This window comes from Chiloscyllium plagiosum, unplaced genomic scaffold (genome assembly GCF_037043375.1).
Source record: "Chiloscyllium plagiosum isolate Xiang-an unplaced genomic scaffold, Cpla_swu_hap1 HiC_scaffold_45, whole genome shotgun sequence".
In the NCBI taxonomy this organism is placed as follows: Eukaryota; Metazoa; Chordata; class Chondrichthyes; order Orectolobiformes; family Hemiscylliidae; genus Chiloscyllium; species Chiloscyllium plagiosum.
Genome location: NW_028270183.1, coordinates 30,348,532 through 30,360,353, shown reverse-complemented (window position 1 = coordinate 30,360,353; position 11,822 = coordinate 30,348,532). Strand labels below are relative to the sequence as shown.

General features: G+C 41.3%; 1 protein-coding gene across 1 annotated transcript; it reads left to right on the top strand.

Annotated features, from left to right (window-relative positions):
• Positions 1-1,874: 1,874 nt before the first annotated feature.
• LOC148136440 (putative G protein-coupled receptor 139) lies at positions 1,875-10,648 on the top strand. The gene is made up of 2 exons (XM_087983196.1): positions 1,875-1,941; positions 9,717-10,648. The coding sequence occupies exons 1-2, from the start codon at positions 1,875-1,877 to the stop codon at positions 10,646-10,648; spliced, it is 999 nt and encodes a 332-aa protein (XP_087839322.1).
• The last annotated feature ends 1,174 nt before the right edge of the window (positions 10,649-11,822 follow it).

The window sequence follows — 11,822 nt, the reverse complement described above, 5'->3', positions numbered from 1 at the left end:
TTAAAACATCGACCCGTCGTGTCTCACTGATGAGAAAGCAGCTCTAGAGTTCATTGGGACTATGGTGACATTACTGAAGGAATATATACGCCCAAGTCAGGATGCTGCTACTGTTCATCGCTGGTAGGTGGACTGCATGCTTGTCGGTATGCCAACCAAACTGATTACATTGCTGTTCAACAGAAAGTTCTGAAAGAGATTAGCAGGCCTGGTTTAACTGCAAAGAGAGAGATAACGAATGTTTCAAATCCGACACGATTCTGCTTCAGCACTGCTCTGAAATTATTTGGACTCAACGGTTAACTCTGCATTTCTCTCCACAAATAGTGCATGACACAAACACTGACCAGTTTGTTTGGCAGTGAGGAAAGCAGTCTCAGGTTACAGAGAGAACTAAACAGATTTGTCAGATAAGTTGATCAATGGAAAATGAAATTTAACGCTGACAAAACGTGAGAGGATGTGCTGCAGCAGAGGTCACAAGACAAACAGTACTCAATGAATGGTAGGACACGACGAAGCTTTGGGGAATAGAAATTGAGATGTTTACTTACAGAATCGTGGACGTGAAAGGACAGCTTAATACTGTAGCTAAGAAGGCATACAGGACGTGTGTCTTTACCATTTGAGGCACAGATTCTAAGAGCAGGGAGATCCTGTTGGAGCTGTAGAGGATTTTGTGAAGGCTACAGTTGGAGTATTGAATGCAGTTCTGATCACTGCCCCTTAGGAAAGATGTTACTGCACTGGAGGGAATACAAAGAAGATTCATCAGAATGTTGCTTTATCAACAACAATTTAGCTGTGAAGAGGGAGACTCGGCAAACACGGGTTCCTTTCTCTCGAGCAGAAATCAGGTATATCAGACTATGAGCAGCTTGGACAGGGTGAATAGAAATCAATTGTTCCTCTCAAACAAAGTACCAACCACCATGTGACATAATTTGAAGCTGAAAGGGAGGATGTTTCGAAGGGACATGAGGAAAATGCTTCTCACCTAGAGGATGGTAACGGCCTGCAATGCACTGCCTGGCTTGAATTTGAAATGGAAAACCACACAAACTTTAAAAGAAATACTTATATGAGCACTTGCAATGTCATACGTTTCAGGGCTGTGGGCCAGGTGCTGTAAAATAGGACTGAGGTAGATTTAGTCTAATTTTGACAGGACAAACATGATGGGCCGAAGGGCCTCTTGTGTTCTATATGATTCTGTCATTCTAGAATTCTAAAGTTAAATTCCTGAATCAGTTTCTTTTCATTTGCATTTGTGTCGAGGAAATATTACCCAGGGTAAGTTTTAGCCGTTGTTGTGGTCAGTATCATCCTCATGTTCTGTGTTAGAGTACTCATTCACAGATAAAATTTCCTCAATGAGCTGTATAAAATAATTAACAAGAAAAGCACTGCTAAAACAGTGTCCAGTGAAACATCTCTCAAGGAGGTCTACAACAGGAAGTAATGAATGACTGAATGGCCTCTGCAAAATGAAGGTCGTCACTGACAGGAATATCAAAAGATGTTTAGATATTGATGGGATTGCTAGTGTGTGAAATAATGCCAGCATTGTTGTTTGAAGATATATTGCAATTAACATTTGAGACCTAATAGGATCAAATTATTTCAGTCTTTAGGGTTTTCACTGACAGACGTAAACCTCAATGACATCATTTCATGAAAATAGACCTGTTGTCGTAATCTGTTTGTTCGAAGTGGTTTTAAAAATTGAAAATGTAATCACAGTTTCCCATTATATATACCACACAATACAAAATAATAACTCTGGAACGGTGTCATTTCCAACTCTGAGAGAATTCTCCAATTCTGACAGATTGCCAGCAGCAGGAACAGAGGGATTGTTTCACAACAATAAAATGCATCTTGCCAGGCAAATGGTCGCTAAAGTATACTACACCATCCTTGCTGTTGTTGGTATTCCTGGTAAGCCTTGCAACAAAATCAACGTGTTTAAATCTCTGCGTTGGTTCATACCTATTTCCACTCGACGAATGATAAGTATTTTATTTCCTTTCAGCAACAGAAATCCTGATGCCGGGTGATTGTGTCCTCACTTACTGAGTTTAAAGTGAAGAGTTTGTTAATGAGGAGGCTCTTCAATAATGTGCAGCATTGTCTATTTCTATGCACTGTGCCCAATGGGTTTGCACTGAGGCCACGTTGATGGAGTTTGGCTGAGCACCGACCCTGACTGCTCTCGGAAGTGTTTAGAAAAACCTTTCTCTCTCTCTCTCTCTCTCTCTCTCTGTGGTAGTTCAAAGCCTACTATCTGTCAGATGGATTTTGTAACAACCTGATTAGTGACACCTGATATTTCCCATTACTTGATGTCAAGGTTTTGCGTTTGTGTGTCTTGCTCAGGCAGTTTGTTCGAAACGGTTGCCCAGATACAATGTGGGAAATGGGTGGGTGGAACAGGTAATTATGGAGTGCTACGCCTGCGTCAGCATATATAGCGTTGAATGTTCTGCTGGGTATCTGTAATGCAGCATTTGGCTAAGTGTGGAGCATTAACCTAAGAATCTCAATGATTCCAATTGCAGGTTGTACTGGGAATACAGTTCACTGTAGAACTGTATTACGTGTGGGTCAATAATCTGGTGGGAACACCGGATTTCAGGGCAATGTGATTCAGTGAATATCTTTCAATTAGAATTTTAACGAGTGTGGGTTCCTAGCCAAAGACTAATAACTAACCCCAGTGTCCAAGTGTTACTGGGAGCATCTCTCAAAGTAAAATTACACTGAATGTGGTTTACTAATTGGAGGGGAACAACCTACTCCAGTGGCCTTGCACAAGGAGGAACATCTCTGACTGTAGAATGTAACTGTTCGTGGGAAACAGAATGAAAGAGAATGTCTGACTGCAGTTGTAATGAGGACCATAATTTAATTGAAGTCATGCAATGCATCGCTTATATTACATTTGTCATTCTGATCTGTTCACTTGTGGAACTGTCAATGTAGTTTGGAGGTACGGTCGATCGTCCCTGTGGAAATATTCACAGTTGATTGAATAGATTCGGTACTAAGTTTATAAAGTGAAGCATCCAATTGTAGATTTTAAAAAGTGAGTTTTGCATGAAGTAAAAATACCAGAGTAACAGTGTCAATTCAATCAATTGTTTCATAGACATATTATGTTTGCATAAATCATCTTTTTGGTTATGATTAATATGTCAGCAAAGCTGTAGGACATTGCTTTTCTAATCCATTTTCTCGACATTAATAAATTTGCAGGTAAAAGGGCATCTAACAAATAGGAAGCTTTTAAGATTGTGCTGACTAACGTTCCAAGGCACCTTCTTCCTGTTTAAGCGAAGGGTAAGGCTGGTAAGAATAAGGGACAATGGAAGAATATATGTATTGAGATTTTAGTCAAGAATAAAAGAGAATCGTATTTGTGATATACACAACTTAGTCCGGTTGAATCTCCTAATCAATATAAGCAGTGCAGGGGTATTCTTAAGAAATATATCAGGAATGCAAAGAGGGGATATCCGATCAGATTTCCAGGTAAAGTCAAGGATAATCTAAAGAGATTCTGCAAATGCATTATGTGTAAGACGGTAACTGGAGAGAAGGTGGGTCCCACTAAAGATCAAGGAGGTCATTTTTGGGTTGAACCCCAGGAGATGGGCGAGATACTGAATGAATATTCTGCGCGAGTTTTTAACATGGAGGAAGAAATGGAGACTACACATCGCAGAGGAACATATTTTGATGTTTCAAAACAGTTCCAAATCCTGAAGAGGTCTTCGAGAATATAAAGGTGAATAAATCTCTGGCACCTGATCTAATGTATCCCAGAATGCTATGTAAAGTAAGGGAGGAAATTACGAGATCCCTTGCAGAAATATTTGCATCATATATATCTACAGGTGAGGTGGCTGATGACTGGTGGGTGGCTAGTGTTTTACCTTTGTTTGAGAAAGATTGGAAGGAGAAATTGGGGAAATACAGACCTGTTAGTCTGATTGTGAGTGGGGATAAATTGTTGGAAGTGATTTTTAAACTATAGGATTTATGTGTATTAAGGGAAGCAAGTATTGATTAATGATGGTCACTAATGAGTTTGTCCAAGACACATCGTGTCTCACAAACATTACATTTTTTTTTGGAAGTTATCACAAATATTGATGATGGCAGAGCAGCAGACATTGTATACTTGGAGTTTCGTGAAACCTTTGACAAGTTTCCACATGGTGGATCAATTAGTAAAGTTACTTCACATGGGATTCAGCAGTAAGTTTAAAATCAACTAGGCGAAAGTGAGGACTGCAGATGCTGGAGATCAGAGTCAAGATTAGAGTGGTGTTGGAAAAGCACAGTAGGTCAGGCAGTACCCGAGGAGCAGGAAAATCCATGTTTCGGGCAAAAGCTCCTCACCAGGAATGGCTTTTGCCTGAAAGGTCGATGTTCCTGCTCCTCAGAAGCTGCCTGACCTGCTGTGCGTTTCCCACACCACTCTAATCTAGACACATGGGATTTAGACTGGGCCTGACCATTGAGAACTTAATAACCCATTGGCAGGCAGCAGAAAATGGTGGTGGAGTTTTATTTGTTTGACTGGAGGCCTGTCACCAGCGGTGATCCGCAGGAATCTGCTGTGGATCCATTTTTGTTTATCATTTATATCAATGATTTGGGCCAACATATAGATTTCATGCTTAGTAATTTCCGCACAACATCAACATTGGTGGCATAGTAGACAGTGAACAAGTTTGTCGAAGCTTACAGAGGGATGTTGATCAAATGGGTTCATGGGCTGAAAAATGGCAGATGGATTACAATCTGGATAAATGCAAGGTATTGCACTTTGGTACAACAAACAAGGGTAGGTCTTTGGATAGTGGTGTAGAGCAGAGAGACCTAGGGGTGCAGGCTCATAATTCTTTGAAGTTTACATTTCATATGGACAGGGTGGTTAAGAAGATGTTTATCATGTTTGCCTTCATTGCTCAGTCGTTTGCGTATAGGGGTTTGGAAGTCATGCAGAGGATATACTTGACATTGACAAGGTCTCTTCTAGAATGTTGTGTCCATGTCTTGTCGCCCAGTTGTAAGAAGGATATGATCACGCTGGAGATGAGTAGTCAGAATTTAACAGGATGCTGCTGAGTACGGAAGAGTTGGGTTATGAAGAAAGGCGGGATTGGCTGGGAGTTGCTTCTGTGGCGCGTAACAGGCAAACGTATGGAGGCTTATGAAATAAGGAGAGGTACAGACAAGTTTAATGATAGTTACGTGTTTTACTAGAATGGTGTTTTCAAAACTGGTGCACATTTTTTAAAGTGAGAGGAGAGAGATTTTTTGAAGCAAAATGAGGGGCTTTCTTTTCCACCGAGTAGTATGAACTTCCTGAGGAAGTGGTGGATGTGAGGACAGTTAAAATGTTTCAAAGATATTTAGATAAGCACATTAATAAGAAGGGTTTGGAGGTATATGGGACAGGAGCAGGCAGGTAGGACTATTTTAATTTGGAATTATGTTCGATATAGACTGGTTGGAGTTAAGGGTCTGTTTCCGTTCTGTATGAGACTATGACTCTAAGGATGTATGTAGAACTAGAATTGATGACACCGTTTAAAGGACTGTACCTGATTAGATTTAGATTAACAATAGGTTGAGAGTGCTAGGCCTTTTCTAGTTGGAACGGCAAAGGATGAGGGCTGACTTGATAGAGGTTTATAAGATGATCATAGGAATAGATAGAGTAGACAGTCAGAAACTTTTTCCCCAGGTACAACAGAGTGTTACAAGGGGACATAAATTTAAGGTGAAGGGTGGAAGTGAGAGGGGAGATGTCAGGGGTGGGGTTCTTTACCCAGAGAGTGGTGGAGGCATGGAATGCGCTGCCTGTGGGAGTGGTAGAGTCAGAATCTTTGGTGACCTTTAGGCGGCAATTGGATAGGTGCATGGATGGGTGCTTAAGCTAGGACAAATGTTCGGCACAACATTGTGGGCCGGAGGGCCTGTTCTGTGCTGTATTGGTCTATGTTCTATGTTCTAATATTTCAATCTTCAATTCGTAATCTATCCACAGTTAATTTTCCAATTGTCGCTTTGTGATGCATGTCCACTTTGGCGGAAGGGATATCGATGAGCAATGCGCATCAATCAGTTTTACCACAGTATCTAAAATTTGCCGGAGTTGTGGGTATGTTTGCTGAGCTGGAAAGTTGATTTGCAGACGTTTTGTTCCCCGTCTAGGTGACATCTTCAGTGCTTTGGAGCCTCCTTTGAAGTGCTGCTGTACTGTGTCTTCCAGGAATGATTTGTTTCCGTTCCTGCTGCTTCTGATTTCCGGTTCCAGTTGTTCCGTCTAATGGCGGTATATTGGGTCTATTCTATGTGTTTGTTGATGGAGTCCGTGGCTGAATGCCATGCTTCTAGAAAATCTTTGTCTGTCCACTGTTTAGATTGTCCTGTGATCATTGTGTTGTCCCAGTCTAATTTGTGGTCCTTGTATGGCTACAGGGGACAGCTGATCGTGGTGTTTAGTGGCTAGTTGGTGTTCGTGGGTGTGGATAGCTCATTGACTTCTGTCGGTCCTACATCGTGTTTCGTGCAGTCTTTGCGTGGCATTGTAACCAGAACTCCATTATTCAACACATCGATTTCGGTCCGAGCTACCTTCCCTTCAAAATAATAGAACCAAAAATGACACCACCCACAGAAAAAAAACTAGCCCCATAAATTAATAGGGGGCCATGACACCTGCGCTTCACCGGATACTCTCACTGATGATGCTACTCAGAACGGTAATGAAAAGAAATCTTCCAGCTCAGTGTGCTAGCTTACATAGTTGTGTTCAAAGTTTGTGAGAAGATTTGTAGCTCGGGTGCTCGTTGTTGTGGTTCTGTTCGCCGAGCTGGGAATTTGTGTTGCAGACGTTTCGTCCCCTGTCCAGGTGACATCCTCACTGTTTGGGAGCTGCATGTGAAGTGCTTCTGTGATGTTTCCTCCGAACGGACAGCCAGACTACTGCGACCACTAGGACCCATAACAGCACACAAACCAACACCCACTTTCAGACAACAACTCACCAGGACAAAGGACCCGATACCCAGCATGAGCAAAACCAATGTAGTGTACAAAATCCCATGCAAGGACTGCACAAAACACTACATAGGACAAACAGGAAGACAGCTAATAATCCGCATCTATGAACACTAATTAGCCACGAAATGATACGACCAGCTATCCTTTGTGGCCACACACGCAGATGACAAGCAACATGAATTCGACTGGGACAACACGACTATTATAGGACAAGCCAAACAGAGAACAGCCAGGGAATTCCTAGAGGCATAGCACTCATCCACAGATTCAATCAATAAGCACATCGACCTGGACCCAACATACCGACCACTGCAGTGGACAGCTGGAACTGACAACCGGAAGTGGCAGATTCAAACCACTACAAATGCTGGAGGAAACATCACAGAAGCGCTTCACGTGAGGCTCCCAAGCACTGAGGATGTCACCTAGACAGGGGACGAAACATCTGCAACAAAAATTACATAGTTATGTTTATGGCTGTTGGAGGTCAATCATCTCAGTCATTGTATACCTCTTCAGGAATTCTTCAAAGTCATGTCCTCAGTCCCAATATATAAAGTTCACTCATTACTGCCATTCCCTCCATCACCATTTCCGAAGTGAAGAGGTTTTCTCCTGATTGCATCATGTTCTGTACAATTTATGACGCTTTAGATACTGAAAAGGTCTGTGTCCAGATACAGCAAGGTAACATCCAGCTTGTGCCAATAGTTGACAAAGATCATTTGCATCTCACAGGCATCCAGCAATGACCATCTCCAAAAATTGAGAATCTCCCAATCTCCCATTGACTTACGTTGACATCACCATCACTGACTGCAACTTGGGCCAACCATTGGCAAGACATTGGTCTGGTACAACCATACAAGGTGCTGAGGCCACAGGAATGTGTCAGACATTGATTACTGTGGCAATAAGGTCCCTGCCTGCCTCTCTAATCCATGTCCACCATCCAGAATACATAGCTCAGGGGTGAGATAGAGCATTCTCTATGTATCTGTCTTACTGAAGCTCAATTGCAAACCTCACAAAGCTCCACATTGTGCAGGGCAAATAGTGGATTGATTAGTGTGCCTATCACCACATTAAGTAATCACTCCCCTCACCAATGACAAGCATGACCAACAATGAATACTACCTACAAGATACAAACTAGGAACACCCCAAATCTTTCTCAACAATACCTCGTAAACACATGACCCATGATCAAGGGCAGCAGATGCACAGAAATACCATCACATGCCAGATCAATTTCAAGCCAAATTTCATTCCAACTTGGAAACCTATCATTGTATCATTACTGTTGCTGGGTAACAATTCGGCAACTCTCCCCCAAAAACACTGTGGGTTTTTCTGCAGCATAGGCAATAAAGCTATTCAAAAGGCATCATTTACAATGGTCATTACAGCTGGACAATGAATACAGGCCTGGTCACTGAAGCTTACATTAAAGTGTACTTTTAAAAATAGTTACTATTACTGTTTCTGCAAAAATATATCTGTGAACTGAAGAGTGGTTTGTATCTAAGGGAGTTTACTGAATGGCAGAGGGATGCTTGGTGCTGAGGTCTTGCTGAATTCAGGGCATCACTTGCCCTCGAGGATAGTCAGTGCCACATCTTACTTTGTTGATTCCATGAATTTCCAAACTCTTGCTAGTCTCAAAACCATGAGAGACATCCTTTGCCTTGGAAGTCTGTGCTGGGTTCTGGTCTATATGTTGGTGTTCCCTATGCCAGAAAACTATGTTGAATCGAGTGGGAGATATTTTATCTGTAAATGTGTACGGGGAGCAAAGTTTCTGTTATTTATTCAATGGATTTTGGAATCAGTGACATGACCCCGAATTACCACCTATCCCTAACTGCCCGGGGGCACATTAGAGTCACCGGATTGTTGTGGGTCTGGAGCTACGTGTAGGCCAAACCACATTAGGATGAAAGATATTCAAAAGGATGTTTGTGAAGGAGATGTTTTCCTTTCCCTCACAATCAACAACACTTTAATGGTCACTATTAGACTGTTAAATCTATATTTTTATTGAACTCGAATTTCATTATCTGCCTTAACAGAACTCGAACCCAGCTCCCTTGAACATTACCTAGTCTTTGACTCCATGCCCTATCGTTTGCTCATTTACATTGTGGAAGACATCTATTCCTGGAAACTGTTGAGTGACTCAGTTACCTGTACTGTCATTCAGTTAGTGTGGATGTACAATTCTGGAGATAATCTGAGGTGTTGAGTCTCCACAACTGAAAACAGAAATATTGCATTCAATGTCCATGTTAGGTGTCTTCCATTCTTTATTTTACTGTTCCGGGGTATGATTGTGGGGATGTTGTGGTCTTATGGGACACTCTGGCCAGTCTTAGTAACCTATAAAGCTGGTGAAATCCGTGAGTCTAACCCAAAAATATTGAGAACATAACCGTATTTCCAGAAGTTATTTGCTCCTCATGCAAATTCCTATAATATTTATAAGTGCAATCATTCATTTGACAGTGGTAACTGTAGTGCTTCAGATCATATGACACAGAACACTAATCATCTTTGTGCTAAAACCAGTCAGGCACAGAGAATATTTGATCAGTAACTTTGTCTTCTTTTTTTTCCCAATTTCTATCCTACAGTTAGTCTAGCGGCGATTGTATTCTTGTCTAGGGGCAAGTGTGGTCTGTCAACATGTACCACTCGCTATCTGGTCACGATGGCAGTGTCTGATCTACTTTACATTATTCTTGATGTCGTACTTAACAAGTTTACTTACTATTACTATCCACGGTCTTTCCTGGACGTCACTTCTGTTTGTAGTGTGAACCAGGCCCTGACTGACTTCACAATTGATTGTTCTGTCTGGTTCACTGTCGCTTTTTCTTTTGATCGATTTGTCGCCATTTGTTTTCATCAGATGAAATCTCAGTATTGCACAGAGAAAACTGCAATGAGAGTTCTGGCAACAATCTGTATTTTATTTTCTGTAAAGAACATTCCCAACTACTTCCGATTTGAATCTGGAAGGATCATCAACAATGTTCAATGGTACTGTTATACCAGGGACAGTTACTTTACTGAACCTCTGTGGGTGAGTTTTAAATATGTTGAATCATTTTTAACACCGCTCCTCCCTTTCACTTTTTGTCTCTTTCTCAACGTTCTGACTGTCAGACACATCTTCGAGGCCAATAAGACACGTAAGGTACTGAGGGGTCAGCGAAAGACAGAGAATGACCCCGAGACAGAGAGCAGAAAGAAATCAGTGACTTTACTGTTTGCGATATCTGCCAGCTTCAGACTACTCTGGTTGGTGTATATTATTTATATATTTGATATCGGTTATTACTTGGAGGAGTCTTATCTCTTTGAACAAGTTGCATATATGTTGCGGAATCTAAGCTGCTGCTCAAATGCATTTATTTATGTGGTAACGCAGAAAAGGTTCAGAGACCAGCTAAAGTATGCAGTGAAATATCCCATTCTAAAAATAACTCAATTGATGAATAAAGCTAAGGAACTGAGAGGCAATATGAAATGCAGTAGAGAATGGATTGAAGAGTTCTTGTGAATAGACTGAAAAGAGAAGGAACAGCACCAATGTGGTAGCACTCGTTTTCTAATTTGTAAGGAATGACTCCATCTCAGGAGCAAAACAGAGACTGCAGGAGCAAAGCCGGTGGGAAATGCTGTTAGCAATCAGCAACGGCTAGTAGAAAGCTGAACAACAAAAAACCAAATGAAAGAGGAATTAAACATGCACAAAAGATACATTAATCCCAAATAATCAGTACTCAGTGAGTGACACGGATACAGAATTAAATGACCTGGAGGAAAGGGTCAGTGTTAACTTCAGGGGCCAGGATGGGAAACACAATGACAGACACCTGTCCACTCATCCTCACGGAATTCCCTGAGATATACATCTTGAAAGAAGTACAAAAACAAGAAGTTTCTATTAGAGAGAGTAAAATCTAACATAAACTGTAAGCATTTTGCATTTTTATTAGAAAAGTATTTTCATCAATAATTTACATAGTCTGTTTCCATTAAATCAGCCCTGCCTTGATGACCACTATCAGTTCCTTCGTTTCTTTGTTTCTTTCCACACTCTGTCTTTTCACAAACACTAATGTGATGGATGGGGGAGTCCAAGGACCAATCAGAGAACTGAGTGACAGAGAGGATCCGAAGCTCGGGAACCAGATTGGATGTCGGAGTTGAGCCGATATCCTCAGTGCTTCCATGAAAATGTTTTGTGGACCTCACTGACTCCATCGAGCTCAGCAGGAACTGACTCTGGATGAACCCTGTTTGCTTGTGACTTGATATTGGAGCCTGAGATCAAATCAAAAAGATACTTGCATCATCACCAAGACTTATTGTTTCCAGCCACAAAACAGCTCCGACATCTATCACTGCCTCTGATCATAATTGGTGAAACAATCATTTATTTTATTGTTAACTCTGGACAATTAAAAACCAGTACCAATTCGGCTGAATACCAGATTATGATCTCCATACATTACTTTGTCCACATTTCTTCCACCCTCCTTATTTGCATTTCCAACAAATGCCAGTATTCCCTGATCATCCATTGACCACCGGAAGACTACAGGCACATTGCCGTTCAAATTCTCGATTTGAAATTCTCACTCGTGTATTCCATGTTTGTTTGCTGATTTCTTTATTGCGTTAGACTTGTTTTATAACCGGAAAATGAAAGTGTTCTGAGTTCTGCTGTG

Coding starts and splice junctions, on each gene's coding strand:
- LOC148136440 (XM_087983196.1), top strand. CDS start 1,875: ATGCATCTTGCCAGGCAAATGGTCGCTAAAGTATACTACACCATCCTT. Junction 1,942..9,716: donor TGCTGTTGTTGGTATTCCTG/GTAAGCCTTGCA, acceptor TCTATCCTACAG/TTAGTCTAGCGGCGATTGTA.